Raw genomic sequence first — 25,442 nt, 5'->3', positions numbered from 1 at the left:
CTGCTATCTGCTGAATTATATGAGCTATTGCTAATAAACATGTGTCGCGCGGTTAATTGCATCTTAATATCTTAATTTCATATGCAAACGTTGAATGAATACAAATTTTGCATTCAGATAATAAATTCTTGATCGAGAATTGGGGTTAACTAAAATAAGCAGTCATTGGGAAATAAAAAGTTTATTATTCGAATTCTATTAAAATGCCTACAAAATAAATAACTATAAAATACATTTTTAAAGCTATAGCTTATAAACGAGACGATTTCACGGGCTTTACGGCTTCAATAAAGATAAACAGATGCGTGGCCGAGCGAGTGTAAACAGTGACTTGTATAAAAAGAGCCAAACTGATCAAGATTCGTAAACGTTAATATAAATCTCACTTCTTCGTGAGTTCATCTTGAATCTGCTGCAGACTTTTACCTTTTGTCTCCATCATCATGAACATAGAGTAAGGTATGACGAGGAACGAACAAATGGTATAAATCAAGAACACGTACGTTTCGCCCATAGCGTCGACCATGGGCTGGAAAGTTTTGGAGGACAGAAATGACATGATAGCGCCTGTCAAACTAGCGATACAAGCTGCCATGCATTTGATGTTAGCAGGAAATGTTTCGCTCAACATGGCACTGGGCACCGGGAACATGCCAACGCAGAACGAAATGACGAAGCTGAACATAGCCGCGGCGGGTAACCATTGTACGCAAGAGGTGTCTATTTTCAAATCCAACAGAAGAAAGAAGGCAAACAAGCTTCCCATCGAGATAGTGACACCTGTACCGGACAAGATCATCAAAAATCTTCGGCCGAATCTGTCGATCAACAGTATGGAGAGTGATCCGGAGAAGATGCCACAAAGGTTGACGAGCATCACAGCCAGAGATGGACTTATCATGGTGAACTTGGCCCGCATCAAGATCGTCTCCATGTAGAATACGATACTGTTAAGACCGCAGATCTGCATGAACGTGTACAGAGCGATGATTTGGAAAGTTGCTTTTCTGATGGGCGGTGTCTTGAACTCTCGCAATTTGTCCATGAATCCGACTTTGCTGTCGGTACTCACGAACTTCTCGACGGCATCGTACTCCTTATCTACGCCATTCCCAGCTCTGTACCATTCAATAGATTTTCTAGCAGCATCGCAGGCTCCAACCTTCAGAAGGTGATGGGGTGATTCCGGCAGCCAGAAGAACATTACCATTAGCATGATGCAGAGAGCCAAATAGATGCACGACGAAGCGGTGAGGTCGAGGTAGGAGCAGGCAATACTGGCGACGAGAGTACCTACTGGAGAGCCGGTAGTGGCCATCGATATGAGAGCTCCTCGTATTTCCGGCATCGACACCTCCCCGATGTACAGGGGGAATGTGCTGAAGGCCATTCCGAGGCCTACTCCGCTAGAGAAACGAGCGACGTATAGCCACTCGACGCTGTGGGCCAGGGCTGTGATAAGCCAACCCGCGGCGACCGGGAACAGCGTCACGAGGATAGATCGCCTGCTACCCAGATAGCTGGTGCTGACGGATCCCAGAATGGCACCAAAGAACCGACCGAGGTTCACGATGGAAGCGACCCAGGAGGCTTGCTCGGGGTCCAGAGGAATCGGCGAATCCTCGGCTGAGAGACGGGCTAGTGTTGGAGATGGCCAGCCGCCCATGAACCCCATCTGCAGGAGTAGCAGAGTTACTGCGAGGAAAAGAAAAGAAATTTCATAAGTCTGCCGGACAATAATTTCACAAAACTATTAAGTTGCACTATTCAAATTTAGATACTTGAACTAAGCTAGTTTGGTTGTGATCCAAATCTGAGCTGAGCTATCAACGTACCTCCGATACCCGCATACCATTGTGGAAAGACGATGTTAGCTTCTGCTTGCGGGATCATGACGAGTACATCCGAGGAACTAAATGAAGCATTGGAAAAGAGGATTTACTTTTCAGCAGATTCGTAGTTACATTGCAAGCATGTTGCTCTGATAAGATAAGAGCAAGATCTGGCGTAAAAGAAATTGTGATGTTGGCTTGGAAGTACAAAAAGTAGCCAAGTCATACTCTCGAACGTCTTTGAGGGTATCACACTTACATTGCATCACCATTGATGCTATGTAAATGAGACATATGCAGATTAATATATCAGTTTGTAACAAAAACAGCTGATCAAACACTTATATCGACGATTGGCGAAACTATTTCTTTTACTAACAGCTTTTCTTTCGTACGTTCAACACCGTCAATTGGATAACTAGTTTCATAAAGAGCGTATGAACATACACGATAATCATGTGATGAAGAAAAACGCGAAGTCTAAAATTTAAATATTCCTTATTAAGTACTAGATTGTGAATGCAAATAAATAATGATGAGCCAATCAATGTTTGGATAGCAACTATATAAATATTTTATGTATTATGCCTTCTTGTTAAAAATTGTTTCTATACTCTTACAAACGCTAGAAACAGTTATTGGTAAATAAAAAATTTCATTACTCGAATTCTATTAAAATGTCTAAAAAATAAGTAACTATGAAATACATTTTTTAAGCTATAGCCGATTTCATGCGCTTTACAGCTTCAATAATGATAAAGAGTTGCATACAGCAGAGCGAGCGCAAACAGTGACTTGTACAAAAAGAATCGACCTACACGAAAACGAAAAGCTATCATTCACAAATAAATCACAGAAGCTATCTTGTTGTGAATAACAAGATTCGTAAACGGTTACATAAATCTTACTTTTACGTTTCAAGTTCGTCTTGAATCTGTTGCAGACTTTTACCTTTTGTCTCTATCATCATGAACATAGAGTAAGGTATAACGAGAAATGTACAAATGGCATAAAACAGGAACAGGTACGTTTTACCCATAGCGTCGACCATAGGTTGGAAAGTTTTGGACGACAGAAATGACATGATAGCGCCTGTCAAACTAGCGATACAGGCTGCTATGCATTTGATGTTCGCTGGAAAAGTTTCGCTCAACATGGCACTGGGCACCGGGAGCATACCTAGACAGAACGAAATGATGAAGCCAAACATCGCGGCGGTGGGTAACCATTGTACGCAAGAGATGTCGATTTTTAAATCTAACAGAAGAAAAAAGGCAAACAAGCTTCCCATCGAGATAGTGACACCTGTACCGGACAAGATCATCAAAAATCTTCGGCCGAATCTGTCAATCAAGAGTATGGAGAGAGAGCTGGAGAAGATGCCACAAAGGTTGACGAGCATCACAGTCAACGATGGACTTATCATGGTGAACTTGGCCCACGTCAAGATCGTCTCCATGTAGAATATGATACTGTTAAGACCGCAGATCTGCATGAACGTGTACAGAGCGATGATTTGGAAAGTTGCTTTTCTGATGGGTGGTTTCTTGAACTCTCGTAATTTTTCCATGAAGCTCAAATTGCTGTCGATGCTCACGAACTTTACCACGGCGTCGTACTCGTTATCGACGCCTTTTCCAGCTCTGTACCAATCGATAGATTTTCTAGCAGCATCGCAGGCTCCAACCTTTAGAAGGTGATGTGGCGACTCCGGCAGCCAGAAGAATATTCCAATTAGCATGATGCAGAGAGCCAAATAGATGCACGACGAAGCAGTGAGGTTGAGGTAGGAGCAGGCGATACTGGCGACGAGCGCTCCTACCGGACCGCCGGTGGTGGCCATCGATATGAGAGCTCCACGTATTTCCGGCATCGACACCTCACCGATATAAAGGGGGAATGAGTTGAAAGCCATTCCGAGGCCAACTCCACTGTAGAAACGGGCGACGTATAGCCACTCGACGCTCTGCGTCAGGGCTGTGATCAGCCAACCCGCGGCGACCGGGAACACGGTCACGAAGAGAGATCGCCTGCTACCCAAATAGCTGGTGCTGACGGATCCCAGAACAGCACCGAGAAACCGACCGAGGTTCACGATGGAAGCCACCCAGGAAGCTTGCGTGGGGTTCAAAGGAATCGGTGAATCCTCGGCTGAGAGACGGGCTAGCATTGGAGATGACCAGCCGCTTATGAATCCCACCTGCAGGAGTAGCAGAGTTACTGCAAAAAGAAAGAAACTAAATTTCACAAGTCTGCCGAACGATAATTTCACAAAACTATTAAGTTATACTATTTGAGTTTAGAAATTGGAGCTAGGCTATATAGTTTAATTATAACAGGAAATTCTAAGCTGAGTCTTTAACTTACCTCCGATACCTGCATACCATTGTGGAAAGACGATGTTAGCTTCTGCTTGCTGGATCATGAAGAGTACATCTGAGAAACTGAATGATTCATTCAAACAGTGAATTTATTTTTCACCCGAATTGTAGTTATATTGCAAGCATGTTGCTCTGATAAGATAAAAGCAAGATCTGGCGTAAGAGAAATTGCAATCTTCTCTTGGAACTACAAAAAGTAACCAAGTAATGCTCTCGAGCGTCTTTGAGGGTATCACACTTATAATGCGTTACCATGAATGCTGCGTAAAGTTCCATATGCTGATAATTATGTCACTTTATGACGGCATAACACTAAGAGCCTTTCTTTTGTATGTTCAACGCTGTCAATGGCATAAATAGTTCTATAAAGAGGGTATGAAAATCCATGATAATAATCATCTGATATGAAAATTGATTTTGAATGCAAATAGGTAATGACGAGCCAATCGATGTTTGGATTGCAAGCACATAAATATTTTATTTATTATATAAATATAATAAATAAAATCATATCATTTTTCGTAAAAACTTACAAACGCTCACAAAGCCACGCAAACAACAAATAAATTACTAGACTTTATCACAGAATTCATAAATGTCAAAGGTATACAATTTTTACAATATCTAAATCACTTGTTTATCAATTCATCTTGTATTTGCTGCAAACTTTTACCCTTTGTTTCTCGCATCACAAATAGTGTGTATGGTATCCCGATAGCAGAACAAATGCCATACGTTAGAAAAACGTACTTTTCTCCCATTAAATTGACCATTGGTTGATAAATTTTCGCTGAGAGAAACGCCATTCCAGCCGATGTTAAACTGGCAATACAAGCAGCTATGCATTTTATATTGGCCGGAAATGTCTCACTCAATATGGTTGGAGGGACTGGCATCAGCCCCACGTAGAAGGAGATTACGAAAAGAAACATCGATGCCATGGGAATCCATTGGATATTTGATGTATCTATTGCGAGGTCAATAAACGAAAAATAAGCCATTAGACTAATCACTGATATAGTTATACCTACACTGGACATCAATAGCAAAAATTTTCGACCGCAAGAATCATGATTATTATCATGATTTTAGTAAAGAAACGACAGCAGAAATTTTTTTATTTTTATTTATTTTATTTAATAGTAATTTATTTCAATTGTCGAGAATCACTATTACTCAGAAGTGATGTAGCTCTCAAAGCTTGAATGAGCTACAAGCAAATGCTCTTCTTCGATATGTAGTCGACTGATTTTTGGTTCTTATCAGCTGTGTTGGCTTGCTCACGGATCTCGTGATAACCTCTCGCACTTTTTAAATACTAATAATGTGTAATAGGTATATTATACTATAAGCTTAAAAACTTTATTTGCAAATTTTCGCACTAATAATATCCGTTACAGATAAAAGGAACTTGATTATTAGAAAAATACATAACAACGTTGTTACAAACACGTAATTACTATTTACATTACAAGTACGTTTAATGTTAAAAAACAAAAAGAAATAATACTACTGATGGTCTCACTTTTACAACAAATATTATACGTCACTTTTTGATTAATTCATCTTGAATTTGTTGCAAACTTTTACCTTTCGTTTCCGGCATCAGAAATATTGTGTAAGGTATAACAATAATTGAACAAATAGCGTAAAACATGAATACGTATGTTTCACCCATAGCGTCGACCATCGGCTGGTAAGTTTTTGCAGATAGAAATGACATGAGTGCTCCTGTAAGACTAGCAATGCAAGCAGCAATGCACTTGATGTTAGCGGGAAATGTTTCACTCAAAATGGTGCTGGGAACAGGCATTAAGCCCAAAAAGAATGCTATGATGAAGAGGAACACAGAAGCAATGGGTAGCCACTGTAGGTTAGTTGTATCTATCTCCATGTCTATTAGCATAAAGTGGCTCATCAAACCTACCATGGATATGGTCACGCCCGTACTAGAAATTAAAAGCAAAAATCTTCTTCCACATCTGTCTATAAGCACTATTGATAGCGCAGCGGCGAAAATTCCGCACACGTTGGTGCCTATGACTATGAGCGACGGACTTATGACAGTGATTTGACCTTTCGACAGAATCGTTTCCATGTAGAATATAATACTGTTAAGACCACAGATTTGCATGAATGTAAAGAGTGCTATCACTTGGAAAGTTGCTTTTCTGATAGCCGGAGTGCGCAATTCTCGGACTTTGTTTAAGAAGCTGCATTTGCTGTCCGAAGTTACGAACTTCTCAACTGCATCAAATTCCTTATCCACTTCTCTGCCGGCTCTGTACCAGTTTATTGACTCTTTAGCAGCTTTGCGTTTTCCAATTTTGATGAGATGATGGGGTGACTCTGGTAACCAGAAGAACATGACCATCAACGCGAGACAAACGCCCAAGTAGATGGATGCAGCCTGGCTTATTGATAAGTAAGTGCCGCTAACACTTGATACCACTTGACCTACAGGTACACCAAAGGTGGCCAATGAGACAAGCGCACCTCGTATTTCCGGCATCGAAACTTCACCGACAAAAAGAGGAAAGGTGCTGAATATCATTCCAAGACCAATACCAGAGGAGATTCGTGCGACGCACAGCCATACAACTGAATTAGCCAACGAAATTATGAGCCAGCCCGCAGCTATGGGAAATAGAGTGACGAAAATAGATTTCTTGCTGCCTAGGAAGTTTTCCGAAATGGCGCCAAAGATGGCACCGAAAAATCTACCAAAATTCACCAGAGATGCCACCCAAGAAGCTTCTTCTGGATTCATCGGTATTTCTGATTCCGGAGCCATAAGACGAGCCAATGTCGGCGAAGTCCATCCGCCCATAAAGCCAAGTTGCATCAGCAACAGCGTCACTGGAAAAGCGAGGTGAAATAAAAATTTGAATTCACTTTACGACACGTTAAACGATGCGTATTTATCTAGATTTTGTAATCATCTAATCAATTCACAAAAGCTATGAGTGATCACTATGTCAAATAGATTTGCTCATACCAACAAAATATAAGTAATTACCTCCTATTCCTGCAAACCATTGTGAGAAGATGATGTTCGTTCTTAGTTGCAGGATCATGACGCGACGACTGCTGACTTCGACTAAACATCACGAATTTGAAAATTATTGTTCTTAATTTGTCCGATTATATGTATCCATTATGCTTTACTGATAAGATAAGAGTTGATCTACAAGATGATTTTAAGCCAAGTGAGCGCGAGTAATTTAAAGTAGAAAACACTGATTACAACTTGTACGAGCGTACGTCATCTAGCATAGTGCTGCGCCGGTGCTCTATGCTAATCGATTCCACGTGCGTGCGATTAAATTTATAAATTTTACTCATATCTCATGTGAAATACTGTTTTATACATTTTACTTATATACCTTTCGAAATGATTTAATTCTTTTCAAACAAAAAATCTAGACTGAAGACTTCGTTTTATGTACTCAGCTGCGTTAGATTATTCGATTTCAACAGATTTCGCTGACTTCAGCAAGTTAAGAGTGAGTACTACAGATGTTAACTAGAATTTTTTAAATCCTGGTTGAAATTATTTCTACAAAGTATGAAGTAAAAATGTGTTAATGATCGATTCGACGTAGTTTGTTGGACACAGTGGTATTGAGAGAGAAATATGCTTAGGTCAGGTTATAAATAATTGCACTAAATTTGAGCTAAACACAAACAAGCCACTGAATTTATTTCGATATAAAAGTACAAGTACGGCACGGCCGTGTTTCACAATACAGCTGGGCGAAGGAAAGAAAACTTCTTGGCTGAATATTCCGTAGAGAGAAGAAGGTACTTACAAGCGGTGCTTCGGCCTGGTCTTCCGGTCGGACAACACACTTCTGCGCGGTTTTTGGTCGTCCAGATGCACATATACTTATTGTAGCGTGGCAAAAACTCCTTAAAAGAGCTCCACCCGAAATTATCGAAAGTTGTGTTTAAACCAGTTTCAAGAAAGAACCGGTTCTGGAAGGTTCCCAAAATTCGTGTTGCATTATACATGCATCGACACGAAACTGCAAATCTGTGGGATGGGACTTTCAGAGACTTTTTGTGAACAAGACCATCGAACATTCGGTCATTTCATAGAACGTGCGATATAGTGTTAGGACTATATTATTAAATTAAATAAATTTTATGAAAATTAAAATGGTAACTATTAATTGACGTTAGTGTAACTATAAGTTAATGATACAAAATTAAAGAAACGGTTACTTCTTCATAAGCTCGTCTTGTATTTGCTGTAAACTTTTGCCTTTCGTTTCCGGCATTATAAACAACGTGTATGGTATCACAATGACGGACAATATCGCGTAAATCAAAAATACATAAGCATCGCCCAGGGCATCCACTATCGGCTGGTAAGTTTTGGCTGATACAAACGACATGACTGCGCCAGTTAGAATGGCGATGCAGGCTGCTATGCATTTAATATTTGCAGGAAATGTTTCGCTCAAAACAGCATTGGGTACTGGAAACAAGCCCATGAAGAAGGAAATCATAAAGATAAACACCGAAGTCATGGGTAGCCATTGCAAGTTCGTCATGTCTCTTCCTGCATCCATGAGGAAGAAGTGCATCATGAGACCAACCATAGAAATCGTTGTGCCTGCACTAGATAATATTAGCAGAAATCGTCGTCCACATCTGTCGATCAGGAAAATCGAAGCAGCTGCAGCGACAGTACTGCAAATATTGACATAGATGACTATCAAAGCTGGATTCACCAGTGTAAATTTGGCTCTCAATAAAATTGTCTCCATAAAGAACATGATGATGTTCAAGCCGGAGATTTGCGTGAATGTGAATAATGCCATGATTTGAAACGTCGCCTTTCTAACCGGTCTTGTTTTGAACTCTCTGAGCTTATCAGTGAAGCTCTGGGCAGCGTTCGCAGCTACGAAATTCTGAACCGCCGTCAATTCTTCGTCGACTCCTCTGCCGTGTCTGTACCAGTCGATAGATTTTTTAGCAGCGTCGTCTTTGCCAATTTTAACGAGATGGTGGGGTGACTCGGGCAGCCAGAAGAACAACATCGTGAGCGAAAGGGCGAGAGCCAAGTAAATGGATGCAGCTTCGCTGATGGTCAGGTATGAGCCACAGACGCTGGCGATGACTTGACCAAAGGGTGCGCCGACCGTTGCAAGGGATATGAGGGCACCTCGAATTCCGGGTATTGAGACCTCGCCGATGTAGAGAGGGAACGTGCTGAAGGCCATACCGAGACCGAGACCGCTGGATAGACGAGAAATGTACAACCACTCGACGGCATCGGCGAAAACTACCGTGAGCCAGCCGACGAGTATCGGGACGCATGTCACAAGGATGGACTTCTTACTGCCGAAGAAGTTCGTAGTAACAGCACCGAGGATGCCACCGAAGAATCTGCTGAAGTTCACGAGCGATGCCACCCATGATGCTTGATCAGGATCCAGCGGGATGGGTGAGTCCGAAGCAGCCAGCCGAGCCAGTGTCGGCGATGCCCAGCCGCCCATCAAACCCATATGGATGAGGAGCATCGTTACTGAAGTGCGATGTAACAATCAATCGGAATCCACAATATCTAGGCATGGTTTATATTTTCATAGATTTCAGTTACCTCCGATTCCAGCGAACCATTGCGGAAAAATAACGTTCTTTGCAATCGGAAGAATCATCTCGAGCAGAAATGACAGTTTCAACTAAAAGTAAAAAATGTGAAAATTAGGTGATTAGATTTTTGTTGCCCCAGAATTTTGATAAGATAAGAAAATATTAGGAGGTACGTAGAGGCTTTATAGTCGTCACTAATTACCTCTTGTTACTGTTTTCCAAATCAAGAGAGAGAAATTCCAGCAATTATAATCTCATTTAGATAACATTTTTGACGAGTCATGAAAAATGTCACTACGTATTGCAATCATTCGACGCACAAAAAATGTATGTCAAGTCTCGGGCTAAGTAAAGAATGATGCAATTCAAGCACTTTCGCTTATCAATTCGAGTATTTACAAACCTCACACTAATTTCCATAAGATTAGAAAAAAAAACATTAGAAAAAAGAACAAAGGTATCGATAATGATGCAACTTACCTGTCGATATCCGTCATGTTTATCCCATCACTCGCGCGAAGTCTACTAACCGGATTCAAGCTCGCTGCGTCTGTTCGTCGTCGCAGCAGAAACACGACTGCATTCATTTCAGAGTAAATACGCACCGACGACCTGTATGGTAATTCGAACATTACTTATAACTATACATGTATGACTTTCTGCTCTCGATGATCAGATGCCTCAATTAAAAGTGATTCAAGGTTACCACCGACGCAACGGAATCTTTCGTTCGTCGATTCGTCGATTAACGGTCTTTGGAGTAAATTGTACGCAAAGCAAAACATTGTATCCGCGCGCTTTTTGCTGATTTCGCATGACAGAATCACGTGTGCCTGATTTAGCAAAAAATGTTATGAAATCGTGAAGAACATATGTTTTTTCTTTATTCGTATAACACAAAGCGATATTTATGAATGCGCGACGAGATTCACGTTTTATGATGTAAGAGACGCTTTATGAGTATGTTTAATTTCGAGTAACCGACAGCTTGGTACGTTAATAATCGTTAAAACTTTGACTTATCTACTGTTGTCTGCGAGGCAAGCACGTACGAAATTTTCGAATCAGTTCAAACCGCACAAGCTTGCCGCCTATCAAAATACAACCTCAGTGGATAGCGAATCTACGTTGAATTCCGTGAATGCCAAATTTATCGCTCGAAAAAGCCATCGCAAAGCCGTCGGAAAAATCCCTCGCCTGCACACGCAGCTATTCGCATAAATTCGAAGATAAAAGCGAAAGTCGAGGGAGTGCAGTCTCGCGACCATTTTTATCCGTTTGCGTGACGTTTCTGCAGTTAACGCCGTTATGTACGCATTGCTGGGCTGCAGCCGAGCAAACAGCCAAAGGCCATTCGTTGTCGTTTACTCCCCCGCGTATAGCCTGGCCCGTACATATCCAAATCCCTTCGAATTCAAATTTTTCGCTCGTGTGTGTGGGTGTGAACGTGTGTGTGTGTGGCGTACAGGGGGCGAACAGCGACGTAAACAGACCGTCGATGGCTCGAACGACTGGCTCGTGCTTCGCATGGAAAGCGTGACTGAGGAATCGTGCGAGCTTTGCTCGGACAAAGAAGTCTCTCTCTCTCTCTCTCTCTCTCTCTCTCTCTCGTTACACGTGTAGTCCGGGAGACAGGGGAGGAGGAGATTTCGAATGCGTAAGGTGGCAAAGCTTGGGGTGATAATTGATCGATGCTTCGCTGACAGCTGAATTGTTCCTCGATATTACCAGCCTTATTCCCGGCGTAATTTGCATCGCGAATCGATAACTCTTTGCACATCTTACTAGCTGTAATTATGCATAAGCAGCAGGAATGATAAACTCGCGAAAAGTTTCCTCGAATCCCGTCAAACTGAAAGGTTGTAGGATTGTATATAATTGAATTAGTTTCCAGAAATGCCTCGCTATCGATTCAGCTCTCGACAAAGAACACCGAGCAAACTTCTTCTCGCTCATGCGAGACGCAGCAGCAGCAGCAGCAGTAGCCACAGAAAAAGAAACGGCCGAGTGGATCCATAGCTCTCTCGAGCGAATTTACGAGCCCGTAAAAGGAGAAGATTGTCCCAGCCGACGATCGTCTTGGTTTGGCAATGACATTTTTACGGGATCTCTCGCGGAGCGGCCATTGTTCCCGTGGGGTCATTAAGAGCCTCGCGTCGTGCAGGTAAACGTCCCCCCTCCCCTTTGACAATTTCAGTTTCGCAACAAAACATTAGCCTTACACCGCACGAAAGGGCGAGTCGAAAATTTAATTAGAATCAAGCGAGAAACAAAGCAGCGGCGACCGAAAAATGAGTTAGGCGAACTTTGACGGCGCTTTCTCTCGCCTGCCGTAATCCAATACGAAAAGTTTAGCGGATGTGCCGCCGAGGACAAAGCCGGCGCGCTATTATATTCTCCGTTTCGAGGGATCGCCTCGGCAAAGCGGTTGTACGCACAAGGACCTCTCGTTCGGATCCGTCGAGGCGTAAATCAAAGGAGGATTTGGAAGTGCCATACGAAGCGCTGGATACGCGATTATTGTATCGTTCGGCGGGGCTTCGATAACTATTTTTCAACGTCCAAATTAGGATATCCATTTCCCGGACAAACTATATACGCGTAGTGCGGCAGGAGTAATTCACACACGTCCGGAGGGTGTCGATTTGATCGACCCCTCGAAACAAAGAACTACACCGGCAGCGACAAAGACGCAGTGTGTAACTCGGTCAGTGGAGTCGCTCGTCGCCATGGCTACGCGTACACTCTCGCAGCTATAAGATTGAATGACGAATCGAGCCGCGCTGGACGCATTAGCGATCAGGGCCACAAAGGAATGCAATAAAAAAATAATAAGGGAGCGGCCTCGCGCGCGCGCACGGAACAAAGAGCTCTCTGACTCACACGCACTACTCCGCCGGCGAGGATAAATGCGCGGCGCGATTTACTTTTTCAGCGAGGGTTGATTCTCCTCCTCACCCTCGCATCGCAGATGGGAGAAAGCGAGAGGGAAAGATTTACTACGAGACATCGGTTTCTTGTTAGCGGAATATCGCGCGGCGTCGGCCCTTTCAATTCCTCCCTCCCGACAGGGCTGCGCTCGAGGCGAGATTAAGAGACCTGGCGGAGAGTTTCCCGACCGAAGTTGCAAATCCACGACGACCGTGTGTACAACGGACAAAGGAGCGTCAATTTTTGCCGAAACTTCGAAAGGCTCGGTTTGATTTCACGCGCGCCTATCGTCGGCCAGATCGGCTATCCGGATGAATAACAGCCGCGCGACTATACACGCGGCAATAAAAATGTATAAAGCACGAAACGGCAAACATCTTATTCCGTACAACACAAATCATATCCGCGGGTGTACTTTATCGCGTTGTATACATATTTACGAGCGAACGAGAACGGCGTCTTTGCTCATTCGCTAACTCGAAAACAGCCGTGAATAAATAAAATGTCCTCGCCAACTCCGCAAGAGTCTCGCGGATGTGTAACGTAGGCAGCTCGCGCAAGCGCGAGTTTATTAGCGGTCTGCGGATGACACGACGAGGCGCGCCGACCGCTGCTGAATAATTAGAGGCGACTCGCGCCGACCGTACGCGTCAGGGGGGAGAGAAGGTCGCGGCTGGACTGGAAATTAGGCGAGGGGTATGGACGCGCGCGTGTTTTCGTTGCCCGGAGCGGATTTTGCAAGCTTTTTCAAAATAGGCATGAAGCTATTGTTCCGAGAAGCGGGCGTGTGTGCGGATATGGATCGCGATTTTCATCGCTTAGCTCATCTAATTACACGAAGCGAATTTTCCGTAGCCCTAGGCTACGCGGGTGATTTCATTCGTCTCGAAATGCGATTCAACCTAGACTCGCTGTCGATGAATTAAGCATGGAGCCGGCTCCGCGAACCCTTCGAATTTCTAAGAGGGACTATACACCAGCTGAAATTTCGAGTTTTATTAAACATTCCCAGCGGAGGATCCCTCGCTCCCTGCAGCGTCTTAATTTCCATCCGAGCGCGCGTATGGTCCGCTTTGTCTTCGCGCGTCGGCCATTATAGGGGAAAATCTTCGCCCCCCTATCGCCGGGAGAGAGACGCGAGTAATTAAATCCTGCCTCATCGTCGGTAATAAAGCACGCGGCGCGCGCGGGCTACTCGTAAATCCAGCCGAACTATTTCCCTATTACTCTCCTTTAGCGTTGTCGCGCTACTCTGCTCCCCCACTGAACTACATTACTCTCGAGAAGAAGGCTCGTGTAGGCGTTCGAAATTTCGAGGTAGTAAGAGTCGACGTATCGTATAATACGTTCGAAGTGAAATTACACATACGGGAGCTTGCGCAAGCTCGGAGAGTAATCCACTCGTTCGAAAGCGATCATCAGAGTGCAGCGAGTTCGCATCAGTGGTTACGCAACAATATTCACTCGGTCCCTTTGTGCCGAGCGAGAAATAAACGTACGCAGTGCACACCAATAACGGCATTATACGGACGTAGGTAATTAGCCGGCGTAATTAATTCTGCGGCCGCTACCGCAAGCCGGGGTATACGCGTGGATAACGCGCCCTCTTCTCTCTGCGCTCGTCCGTCCGTCTGTCTGTCTGGCCGGCCGTTTGTCTGGAGAGCCGAACAAAAACAGCCGGATTTTTTCGCGGCGAGGAGAGCCCCCGCGCTACAATGTTGCGAGATTGCGATGCTGGAGAGCAGTCGTCTGCTGTAATTCGAGAGGAAAAATTTCCCGGAGTTTTGAGGAGCCGCAAGTCGCGCCGATAAACAATATATTCGGACAAGCGCTGCGCGGAGTGGTTTATTCCAAGCTAACAATGGAGCGGCGCAAACAAACTACAAAGCCGGGCGGCTAAATCGAAAGCGATTGAAACGCGCCGAGCGTATATAAGTCGGGCTGCAAATGAAAGTATGGGCGCGCGGGTATAAATCACACAATATACTCCTTGGCTTACACCGCTGCCGCCGTCGAGAAAATAACTCCTGCGATCGGATTCAAATTCGCGCCGAGTCGCGCGAAGGGGTGGTGTAGAATTGGATTTTGCACTCTACCTATTCAAAGTTTCAATCTCGGTGCGTGCGTGTGTACAGGTGGAGAAGGAATTTACGGTCGGGTTCGCGCTCGTTTTTTTCCACGTGCGTTCGATTCCGCTGAAATTTTTATCACACCCCCGCCCGAGAAACTAATGAGAGCGCGCGCATTCTTTATTCGACAGCTCCGCCGTTTCTCTGTACGATTAATCGCGAACAAACGAACGAAAAATTGAAAATTTTAGAGTTTTCAAGCCGCTCGTAAAAGCGAGAGAGAGAGAGAGAGAGAGAGAGAGAGAGAGAGAGAGAGAGAGAGAGAGAGAGAGTCCTCCTTTATCTCCCGAGCCGCCCTATACCTAATCTCTCTCGCAGCTTCGCCTTTGTTCTCGCAAGCTCTCGCTTCAATGTAACTACCTACGGCCTTCGCGACCCTCCGCGGCGTTACAAGCGCACCTCCCGACTAGAAGGAACAAAGAAAGGAAGCAGAAGAAAGCGCTGCTGCAGATCGCGCGACAACTCGCCCCTGACGGACTCTGACCTCGGCCCGCCTCTCGATCGAGATATCCTCGTAAAGTCGAGGCGTATAACCGACGCCCCGAAATCATCCGCTTAGACCGGCCCTTGACGTATGATGGACCTCCGATAAAATTCAATTTTTTTACGACGCGATTTTCAGCGTCGAGCGCGCGCTTTTTTTACGTCTTATTGCCCGTTGTTATCCATCATCGTAAATTGCTTCGATATGGGCTTTTCGTCCGTCAGGCAGGCTCGGTTAGGAATTCGAAAAAAGTACACGTAATAGCAGCTAATTATCGCAAGCTCTTCCCTCAACGCCCTGATCCTCAAGCTCTCGCAGTCATATCTCTCGCTAAAACAGTTTATTAGCTCTCTCTCTCTGTCCTCGACGCGAAGTAAAGCGCAGAGCACAGCAAAGCAAAGCTCGATCGTATAATACCAGCACTCAGCGCGGAGTTAAATGAAAAACTCGTCGCAGAGCCTGCGCAAATGGAATATAAAGTCTCGCGCTCCAAGGACACGGGACAGAGGAATGGAGGGAGAGGGAGAGGAAAACAGAAAATAATAAAAGGGGAAAAAATAGCTGCTGGGGCGCGCTGCATAAAAAGACGGCGCGCGCACACAGCGAAAGTGCAAGGGGCGACGCGTCGAGGATGGCGGCGCTCTCTGGATTTACTTTTACTACCTCATTAATGTTACACTTTTTATTACGGAGAGAGAGAGAGCGAGAGCGAGAGAGAGAGAGAGAGAGAGAGAGAGAGAGAGAGAGAGAGAGAGAGAGAGAGAGAATCCGGCCGCCGAGCGCAATCCGGATAAAGCTACCCGTTATACCCGGGCTTTACGATCGCGCGCGGGCGCGAAAAAAAAAAGCGAGGGAGCGTATAACGGCCCGTGGGAGGGTAACGCCTGCGTTTTGACTGGATGTGCCGCTATTTCGCGGAACCGCTGCAGTTTTATAAGGCAACGTTTACTTGGAAAGCGGCCCTCGCTTTACCGCTTTCTTTTTTTAGCGAGAGGATTGCCGTCGACTTATTTTTCTAATGGTGCGATTTTTTTGGGAGTAAGTTTGCGGCTGGATGGAGAGCTTTGTTTGCCAAGTTTCGAAGATATGCGTATATGGTTATGGGTGACGGTTAGTCGCCTATTCCCGTGTTTTGAAAGCTCCTATTACGCTATCATAAGATGAGAAGTGCGAAATCGAAGGCAGATAATAATTTATCACTTCCACTCGTTGTCGATGAGGAATTTTCGCCGAGAGCAGCGTCAAAGGCTCATCGTATACAGTCCCCGCACAGAAGCACACAAATCTCCCCTACCTCGCGCCCGAGCGAATAAAAAGGTACAGTCGTCGTTTAAAATGAGAAAATATCGCGCCGAGGGCGACGGGCGCAAAAAAAAGCACGTGGACGGTCCGGTCCGCACGATCGGGCCATAAACAGATTTAAGAACACCGCCCGCGCGTCCCACACCCCTATGTATACATAGGTATACACCGTATACATCAGGCGACCAGACACGCGAACCCTCGGGGCGCAAGCGGTAGACTGATAAGGAAGGCATAATACCATGTCGAATGGCAACTGCTTTTTCATCGACGGCTCGAAACTACTTTCGCAGCCCGTTGCAGCGCCTTTTTATACGCCCCGCATACATCTCTATGTCGATTTCAATATTACCCGCGTCCTTTATCACTGTGCTTCGCGATTTCGGCAACGCCGGCGTTTTCCCTTTCTCTCTCGCCGCGTGAATAATGCGTCGCGCGCGATCCATCCCCCTCCGAGAGCGAGCGCGATGGCCTTTGAACCCGCGAGTTCGCGCAGGTAAATAGAGGTATCATTCTCGGAGCGCGGCTCCGTCGTTAAATTTAAGCACCTCCATAAAAGCACCGCCTTCTCGCTTATACATACGCGAGAGCAAACAACTTCTCAAAGTGAGCTAATCAACGGCGCCGGCAGCAACAACGAAACGTTATCCTCGCGGAATACGAGGAGGCATTAAAGAGTCAGGAGTGAAAAAATAAAAGGATAGAGAGAGAGAGAGAGAGAGAGAGAGAGAGAGAGTCGCGCAAGCTCGAGAACAAAGACTTTTCCGGGACAGACGGCGACGAGGACGACGACGAAGCTGGAGGTCGGGGGCGAGGTCGCGCGCGCGCGCGCACGCGCTCGCGTTTCTGGAGCAGACGAATCGATGCCGCTGCCGCAGCCGCCGCCGGAGCTGCAACGAGTTCAATGTCTCGCCCGGGCTGACGCTCGCGCTCCCAGCCACCCCCGCCCGGAGTGAGTGACCATGGCCGTGGCCTCGCCAGCGCCAGCGCAAGCTCAAGGCCTGGCGCGCGCGCAGCAGGTGCGTCGCACGCCGGATATGTACGCTCGCGGAGCTTGCGATGCGCTTGATTTATCGCCGGCTTTTGGACTCTCCCTCTATCGACGTTTGATAATTACGCGCGTCGTTATTCTTTCGGCAGGCCGAATAAGCTCCGCGGCTTCTTGTTTCTCAGCCCCGACGCTCGAATAAGCTTTATGGGCCAACTTCGAAATGGCCTAGGGGAAGATAATCGGTTTTATTGTCTTTAGCGAGCTTTCGAAAAGCCATGACGAGTGACGGACAGACGATCGTCTTTAGTGTTGTTGCGCGGGGGGAGGAGGGGCCGGGAACTATATTAACCGGGAGTTCTAGTCCCTGAGAGTCGCTAATCGCCGTCGAGGAAAAATCCGAGTAAATAACTCGTAAACTGAATTTCGCTCAAATCCTCTCTCTCGAAAAGCACATACGACGGTTTGCAAAATCGTCGCCCTTTGTCGCAGCCATTACGTTTCCGAATCATTAATCTTTTTCCGGCCGAGAGCTCCGCATAGAAGTTCTGCGATCCTCCCGGCGGCTCTTATTCTCTTCTTCGTGTCTGCCCTCAGCTATACTCGCCCACTCTTTTTCTACCCAGCCGCGCGCGTTCTTTCACGCTCGTCGACTACGAGAACGAATAAAATTGTAACCGAAAGTGGCTTAATTGTCTATCGGCTGCTGTGCGCGGCACTCGCCTTAAACTTTCCTCGTTTTATCGATAAGGCCTTCGGCGGAAGCCGTAGGCTCGCAATTTATAGATTCGCGTTGCTGTGCGGGGATTTCTTTTGCTGAGGGAGCAATTTAAATTCAGTTTTAAAAATCTCAACTACGCTCGGCTTATCGCGTGAATTTCACTCCGTCATCGCCGCCGTAAAAGTACAGACAACGCAACATTCAAACTCAGCGCCGCGGGAAAATCTCGGCCGAGATAAGAGGCGAATAAACGAAAAAGCATTCGGCCTATATAGCGGCGTGTATCTCGAGTCGTAAATTAAGCAGTTGGCGCGCATTAAAGCCCGCGACGCTTTCGGAGGATCGGCTCGTTAAGTCAGCGGCAAATTATCGCGACCATCATCGCCAGGGAAATTCGGGGAGTCGTTATTAGCGCAGTCGTCTACTCCGCGGGGGGTGTTGTGCGCTAGCTCTCGCCCCTCGCCGAGAAAAACTTCTAATAGCCGATAAAAATGGCTAACCGTCGACAAGGTGTCGATCGTTAATTCGGCCGTTAAAGCTTTCAGAGAGAGAGAGAGAGAGAGAGAGAGAGAGAGAGAGAGAGAGAGAGAGAGAGAGAGAGAGAGAGAGAGAGAGAGAGAGAGAGAGGCGAACCAAGTGTTTGGCGGCTGGCAGACTATTGACTAGGGAGTGGCTTCGCCAATCGAATTTCTTAATTGTTGCAGCCGCGGGTACAACGTCGTGACTTTCAATTGAAATTTACACCTGGTAGACATAGATGATCGGATAAAAATCTCACAATTGGGGGAGAAGTGGCACAGCTACGTACACGTGTCTACCGCATAAGCGAGCGAGATGGATGTCGTTGTTGCGAAATATAAAGTAAACTACCTCACATTGTCGCGATACGAGCGCCGCGCGCGCCACATCGTGTACCCTGAATATTGATGAGCCGAGCTGCGAAATATCGCCGCTGCGTTTACCCCGCCCCCCCCCCCCTCCCCACGTCTGCGAGCGAACGATGACACTTTTTGGCCTTCCCTCCCTGTTCTCTTTCTTTCTCAGGGCTTTTGGCGGGAGTTGGTATAATGAAGCGTCGCTTCTAATTTGACAGGTATAAACACTGCAATAGACGAAACAAAAAACAGGCGTACCAAACGCGGAATACAAAGCAGCTCTGTATCGTCGAGCTAAAATCTGCAATATCTACGCGGCGCGAGAGGAAGGAGCGGACCGTCTACGTGCAGGAAATAAAAGGTCGCGTCGCTTTGGAGTCTAGACTCGGAAAAAGTCTTTGGCAATTCAAGACTTTTCTTATCCGGCAATCACAGCCACGTCCGCGAAAAGAGAGAAGCAGCTCGGACGGCGATACCAATTTATTACTTTCCTGATCGCGACTTGATTCTTCTTCTACTTCTTCTTCGCGTCTATGTGTATACAGGCGTGGGTGAGAGGTAACTAAGAAAAAGGGACTGTGTGTATGGATTGCGCGCGGGAATTTGATACAGTCGATAAATTATTGAAGTCCTATCTTTGGCAGGATACGTCTTTCTTTTTCCGCGCACTCTTCGGCTTTCGGGCACAAGGAGCTCGAGCAACCTCAGCCTCTTCTTGCTTCGTGAAAAATAGAATATGGAAAAATTGTTAAATTTTATTTCCATCGCGAGATGAAGGGCTAACGACCGCGACTGCGTTCATTTTTAACCTTCCGCCTTGTGCCAGTGTATACACACTAGCTTCGCTTCGTTTTTATCGCCTAACGTGATTTCGTGTCGTCGACCCGTTCGCTCTTCCGTTTCTTCGCTCTCCCGCCGACCGACGACCTTCCCTGCTTCGGGAAATGCTAATGCCGAGAGAGAACGAGGTGTACACACAGGTATAGCGGCGCGAAAGAAACCTCTTTGTTACCAGGAGTTTCTTTGAAGCGGTTTCGCTCTCCGCGGCGTTTGAGCGTTGCGAGATTTCTTTTGCGAGGCTTGTATAACGTAGTCGCGGAATGTTTCAGCGATGGGTCGTTAATAATTGATTGATCGGTTTGCGGCGAAGAAAAAGTTGATTGACGATACTCCGATGAATTGAAGTAATCGGTTATTTTGGTCAGGATGTGGCGTAATGAGTCGTAACTGATAAACGAAGAATTTAAAATTCAAGCGAGGAATTATAAGCGGCGTTCCTGGCGTCCACTGCGCCCTGCGGAGCGTCTTGAGAACTTGCGCATAGAGAAATACGTGTATACTCTCGAGCGGTAACTTACCATCCGCGGTTCGCCTTACCGACGCGCATGGATATGAAAAAAATCCCCCGAATAAAATAAAAATCCCATTGCACTCTCAAAGCCGTGTACACGTCACCTTAAAAACTTCTCAAAAAAAAAAAAAAAAAAAATCAGCCCGTTTTGTCCTGGCCGAACGCCATATCCAGTTGCATTGCGCATACATCCCGACCTCGAGCCACTTTTACGTGCGCGGCGCTGCACATGCACGTTTCTTCGCACAGCAGTTTCGTTGCAGCGTGACACCTCAGCCGCCAGTACACACACACACACACACGTATACCGCGGGGGATTACACTTGGCAGGCTATACACTCGCTCTTGCACTTGCGATCTCGTTTCGACACCCTCGAATGCCTCGCGTCTCTTTCCACATCGCTCGTGAGGGCAGCTCCTTTTTTTTCTCGCTACACTTTGGCGAAATGCAAATGCGATATGCCTACCCGGCGCATAAAAAAAAGGCACGTATACTATATCCACAGCGGCGGCTCTCGGGCGCATGTATATAAAGCCATTTCCATATATGCAAAGAGTAAGGCTGCGATCGGCGCTGCCGGTCGTTATATTGTTTGTCGAAATAAACCTACGCGCGCTGCAGAGTCCATTATGTACACGCTGGGGGAAAAATCGGCGCAAGGTTCCTGCGTTCGCGCGAATATACGTGCGCTCGTGCATACGCTTATATTTTTCACTCTAATTACAACGCTCGAATGGCCATTGATCCGATATATTCATACACACCGCGAGATACAACAATGGCACGAAGAGATAGCCGATCGAAAAATCGGCAGCGCGCGAGCGCGGGCGCTTGAAAAGGGGTGAGCGGAATCGGTTGGAAAAATGACCAGCGAACAATCGAGCGCATATGCGGGGTGTATGCGCGCGTAAAAACGCGTCGAACTCGCGTTTCTTTTCCACGAATTTCAGCGCGATCGGTTCCACACTCACCGCATGACGAATAACCGCAAGAATAAGGCTTCGAATAGCGCGCGTGGGACACACAGAGGCAAGGTGCAGTGCGCGATATCTCTAATGTGCGACGGCCATTGTCCTGCCGCTGCAGTGCGGGTGCCTTGCCCGGCTCACGTTTCAGCTGCTGCTGCTCGAACCTTTCGAAAGCGCAGATCTGGAATGAGCATGTGATATCGCGTGAGCAACTCTCTGCAGTGCAGTGTGTGCGAGTGTGTATCTACGCGGATGTCGATCGCGCCACTACTACTGGAATCTGCCGATTTTTCGAGCTCGATGTTTATGGTTTCCGACGCGCGCCTGTTATTATTGGCTGCGGCTAATGCGTTATTATTGTATTAGTCCTTGTATAATGTTCCGTTACGTAAGTTTGGACCGATATAACGTATCGGTGCAAATTTATGCGATAATGGTTGGCGCGGAGATTTGACACAGACAGATATCAAGATTATAGAGACCAGCGTAGCCAGGACTATTGTAAATCTCGGTTCATCATGGGATAGCCCATAAATCCAGCCGGTGTTGTGTTACACGCGCGTATCACAATTATGTTGCTCTGCGTTACAATCGATATCCGCGTATGTGGGGAGCGACAGACACGGGCCGCGTTTAGCAGCTAAGTGACTTCATTTCGAAAGGAGAGATCGCTCGAGCGATACAGGTTCTCTTAGCCTCAGAGGACAACGATTGCTCGTAACTAATACTATTGTTTCGCGCGTCGAGACGCGGGAGATTTAAAAAAATTCGGAATAGATTAAGTGACACTGGTAGTACATTTGTTAACCCCAGTAGTATGAGTCAGATACGGTAAGTCTCATATGGATGAACTCGAGGCAAAACTCGCGATGTTTATCGACTGATTCCGAGTAGTTTTATTCAATATTTAGCCATTAGATGCCGGCAAATAATCATAATTTCACTCGTGTGTAATTAGCAGCAGCTCTAAACTACACGCCATTCGCTTAATAACCGATATCAGCATAAATCAATAGCCGTTAATTTCGTCAGAAATCGAGAGCGCGCGAGCGCGATGCGTAACCAATTGCAAAACCTACCTACATATCCACGCGCGTTTGCCAATTATACGCTAGTCCGATACAGAAACGACACCTGCGCCGTCGAGAGATTACTGCCTCAGATGCGCGTAAATCTCTCTCTCTCTCTCTCCAACCGGCCGCGCGATTGATTTCAAGCATTCCCGAAAATTGCTCGCGCAGTGCTGGACGTCTCGTAAATCAAGCTCGGAAAAATTTTCCGCGGCTCCGGCGAGAATTCCCCCTTATAAATCAAACGTCGGGAATTCGACGGACAGACGGCGAGACAGACGCGGGGAGAGATAAGCTCCGACCGGCAAAGTCGAGCACACATACACGAGCTGGCGTATGCGGTAAGAAGAAGGGGATGGAGCGAGCGACGAAAAGTTACGTGTGTATACGAATGCGCGATGCTGTTTTTTCAATGCACACACTGCAGTGATATTTTCCGGCGCGGTCGCGCCGTTCACGCTCTAGTAGCCATGTGGGACTAGTATAGCTCACGTGCTCACACGTATATATAGGCGCGCGCGGCTCATTGCTCGCGATTAAAGTGATTATGTAATAAAATAATAACGCGCGCGTGTGTGTATAACGCAGAGCACGCGCTCCCGCGTGCATAATGCAGAGCTGGTCGTTAATGCGCTATACACACCGGTCGAGATCGCGACTGGGGTTGCGGCGAGCGCGAGAATGCGCGGAGCCGAGAAGCCGTTTATACGTCGCTAATTCAATATAAATGCACACGAGTCTCCGCTATTTTATATATGCATATACGCTAGTCGCTTATAACACGCGAATTAGATCGGTCGGTCTGAATCGAATTTCGTCATTATTCGATTCACACACCACTCGCGCGGGTCAAAGGTTTCCTAGCTACGCCAGCGCCGTAAATTGCACACACTGCGTTGGCAGAAAATCGGCATCGGCTCGCAGGCATTTCGGATTTTCGCAGCGCTGACCCGATCGACGAGGCCGATTGTCGCGAGTATAATTCGTGCGCTGACTCGACTCGACTCGCCCACGTCGAGAATGCACGCGGCGGCCACCGCTTCTTGCGACATCCATTCGCCGCGCGCGGCTGTAAGTGTCGGTTAAATTAGAGACGCCGAGAGCGCACCGAATATTAGAAAGGACTGTCTCTCTCGCGTGCGTGCACGTTGGCTCGTTAATCAAGTCCGCGAGCGGTAGCCAGCACGAATCATCGGGAAGAATGCGCTCGTAAATTAGCCGCGATTCATTTACCCCGAGCGATCATTACTATACGTGTTATTCTCTCTTACCGCGCATATAAGCTTTGTTTGTTCTCCGTTTGCTTTAATTCTCTCGCGAGCGCGACGCGATCGTAAAAGCGAAACGTCGTAAAACTCCGCGCAAATTCATTTTTATCGATTCGCTGTACAGCCGCCCTTTTATAATAGTATCGAGCGGGAAAATTTATCTCTCGCGCGCAATAACAAACATCGAAATTTTCGCCCTCATTATTGTATGCAAAAGTATATGGGTGACATGCCACCGCGCATATACGGCTACTGCGGCGCTCTTGGCACGCCTTCGCTCGCTCGCGAAAGGCGTTCATAGAAAAACGGCACGTGTTGTTATGACTCGTGGATATACGTGCCGAGCTAAGTGTCGACTGCGGCTTTTATTGAACGAGGAACGGTCCCGCCTCGAGCTACCGATTTTAAACTTTTTCTCGTGTCTGGAGCCTGTGATTTGAGGCGGTGAACGACGAAGGGGTGTGTGTGGTTTTTCCGAGGGTGTTTTCCGAAATTATACCCATTACCTCGGACACGGTGTGTTTAGAACGACCGGCGGCTCGACGTTAATCGCTCAGGTATTAGAGGATCGAAGCTCGCGTACTTTTTGCGCGAATTACATTTAATTATCTAATTAAGGTTTCGCCGTTCGCGCCTCCCATTCTCGGACATATAACCGATATTGCATTATCTATCTGCAGCTTGATGCAAGGCCGGGATATTTCGATATCGCATGTCCTCTACTGTGGCGATGATGAAAAAAAAAAAGGAATTGAGGATGAGTATGATGATGCATTTTTTTCCGGCTTTCGCAAGCCTCTTAATTACAGACGGACGCGCGGCACGGCGAGGAAAAAATCACGCGTCGAGTGGCGCGTATGGGAGACGTAATTCGCCCGATATTAAAAGTAACAAGATGATTTCTTTAACTCGGCGAATTCCTGCATGCGCGGAGATCTAATGAAACTATACATGAAGATCCAGTATTATGCGCGAAAGACAGAGCTTGTAATGACACAGTGCAGTGCCGAAGATTTCAACAGAACTTTTCATAAAAATCAGGTCAGCGCAAGTTTGAGATATTCCAAGGAAGCATGAATAAAACAGCGGTTATTAGCGATCTTCGATTAGCCTAGAACTAGTTATTCGTGGAAGGAATGGGAACGCCGCGCGAGTGACGCCTGCACTGAGCGAGTATAAGAGAGTGTGTATCACACACAATGCAGCGCCGAGAGCTGACTCTCTGAAAAGACAATTCCCTTATTAACTCGGCTACTTGTGCAATCGTCATACATTACAGGCAGCAGCTGCTGCTTTTCAGTCACTGCCGCCGCCGCCGCCGCCGCCGCCGCCGTGCACTTAAGCTGATTTAATTTCATCTCGTTTCGTCGTTAATAAGACGTTTTCAATGGCATTTATTATTGCTGAAATTGAAGTGGCTCGCGTGCGCGCGATCGTTATGAAACTCGTTAACTCTGACACTCTGTATGTATGTATACGCAAAGAGATCGGTTATAATTTGTATCGCGTTATGTCTAGCAGTAGTACAGTGTTTCTC

The 25,442-nt window shown here is 46.4% G+C and overlaps 4 protein-coding genes across 4 annotated transcripts; all 4 read right to left on the bottom strand.

Moving 5' to 3' along the window:
• Positions 1 to 165: 165 nt before the first annotated feature.
• LOC100123577 (facilitated trehalose transporter Tret1-like) lies at positions 166 to 2,681 on the bottom strand. Its single transcript, XM_001607183.6, has 2 exons — positions 1,836 to 2,681; positions 166 to 1,695 (listed from the first exon to the last, which is right to left on the bottom strand). The coding sequence occupies exons 1-2, from the start codon at positions 1,891 to 1,893 to the stop codon at positions 383 to 385; spliced, it is 1,371 nt and encodes a 456-aa protein (XP_001607233.2). The 5' UTR covers positions 1,894 to 2,681; the 3' UTR covers positions 166 to 382.
• Positions 2,682 to 2,711: 30 nt separating this feature from the next.
• LOC100123570 (facilitated trehalose transporter Tret1-2 homolog) lies at positions 2,712 to 4,591 on the bottom strand. Its single transcript, XM_001607175.5, has 2 exons — positions 4,200 to 4,591; positions 2,712 to 4,052 (listed from the first exon to the last, which is right to left on the bottom strand). Exons 1-2 carry the CDS (start codon positions 4,255 to 4,257, stop codon positions 2,743 to 2,745), a joined length of 1,368 nt encoding a protein of 455 aa, XP_001607225.2. The 5' UTR covers positions 4,258 to 4,591; the 3' UTR covers positions 2,712 to 2,742.
• Positions 4,592 to 5,325: 734 nt separating this feature from the next.
• LOC100123562 (facilitated trehalose transporter Tret1-like) lies at positions 5,326 to 7,783 on the bottom strand. Its single transcript, XM_001607166.4, has 2 exons — positions 7,233 to 7,783; positions 5,326 to 7,072 (listed from the first exon to the last, which is right to left on the bottom strand). The coding sequence occupies exons 1-2, from the start codon at positions 7,288 to 7,290 to the stop codon at positions 5,760 to 5,762; spliced, it is 1,371 nt and encodes a 456-aa protein (XP_001607216.2). The 5' UTR covers positions 7,291 to 7,783; the 3' UTR covers positions 5,326 to 5,759.
• Positions 7,784 to 7,884: 101 nt separating this feature from the next.
• LOC100123556 (facilitated trehalose transporter Tret1) lies at positions 7,885 to 10,429 on the bottom strand. Its single transcript, XM_003425261.3, has 3 exons — positions 10,298 to 10,429; positions 9,825 to 9,906; positions 7,885 to 9,749 (listed from the first exon to the last, which is right to left on the bottom strand). The coding sequence occupies exons 2-3, from the start codon at positions 9,880 to 9,882 to the stop codon at positions 8,437 to 8,439; spliced, it is 1,371 nt and encodes a 456-aa protein (XP_003425309.1). The 5' UTR covers positions 9,883 to 9,906; positions 10,298 to 10,429; the 3' UTR covers positions 7,885 to 8,436.
• Positions 10,430 to 25,442: the final 15,013 nt, after the last annotated feature.

This window comes from Nasonia vitripennis, chromosome 5 (assembly GCF_009193385.2).
Source record: "Nasonia vitripennis strain AsymCx chromosome 5, Nvit_psr_1.1, whole genome shotgun sequence".
Classification (NCBI taxonomy): Eukaryota; Metazoa; Arthropoda; class Insecta; order Hymenoptera; family Pteromalidae; genus Nasonia; species Nasonia vitripennis.
The sequence above is the reverse complement of the archived record's forward strand: the minus strand, read 5'-3'. Positions and strand labels throughout refer to the sequence as shown.

What these genes read in the sequence shown, in the direction of transcription:
- LOC100123562 (XM_001607166.4), bottom strand. Translation starts at nt 7,290, where the DNA reads ATGATCCTGCAACTAAGAACGAACATCATCTTCTCACAATGGTTTGCA. An exon ending in ATGGTTTGCAGGAATAGGAG is followed by an intron (nt 7,073 to 7,232) that starts GTAATTACTTAT and finishes TCGCTTTTCCAG; the next exon opens with TGACGCTGTTGCTGATGCAA.
- LOC100123570 (XM_001607175.5), bottom strand. Translation starts at nt 4,257, where the DNA reads ATGATCCAGCAAGCAGAAGCTAACATCGTCTTTCCACAATGGTATGCA. An exon ending in ATGGTATGCAGGTATCGGAG is followed by an intron (nt 4,053 to 4,199) that starts GTAAGTTAAAGA and finishes TTCTTTTTGCAG; the next exon opens with TAACTCTGCTACTCCTGCAG.
- LOC100123556 (XM_003425261.3), bottom strand. Translation starts at nt 9,882, where the DNA reads ATGATTCTTCCGATTGCAAAGAACGTTATTTTTCCGCAATGGTTCGCT. An exon ending in ATGGTTCGCTGGAATCGGAG is followed by an intron (nt 9,750 to 9,824) that starts GTAACTGAAATC and finishes ATCGCACTTCAG; the next exon opens with TAACGATGCTCCTCATCCAT.
- LOC100123577 (XM_001607183.6), bottom strand. Translation starts at nt 1,893, where the DNA reads ATGATCCCGCAAGCAGAAGCTAACATCGTCTTTCCACAATGGTATGCG. An exon ending in ATGGTATGCGGGTATCGGAG is followed by an intron (nt 1,696 to 1,835) that starts GTACGTTGATAG and finishes TTTTCCTCGCAG; the next exon opens with TAACTCTGCTACTCCTGCAG.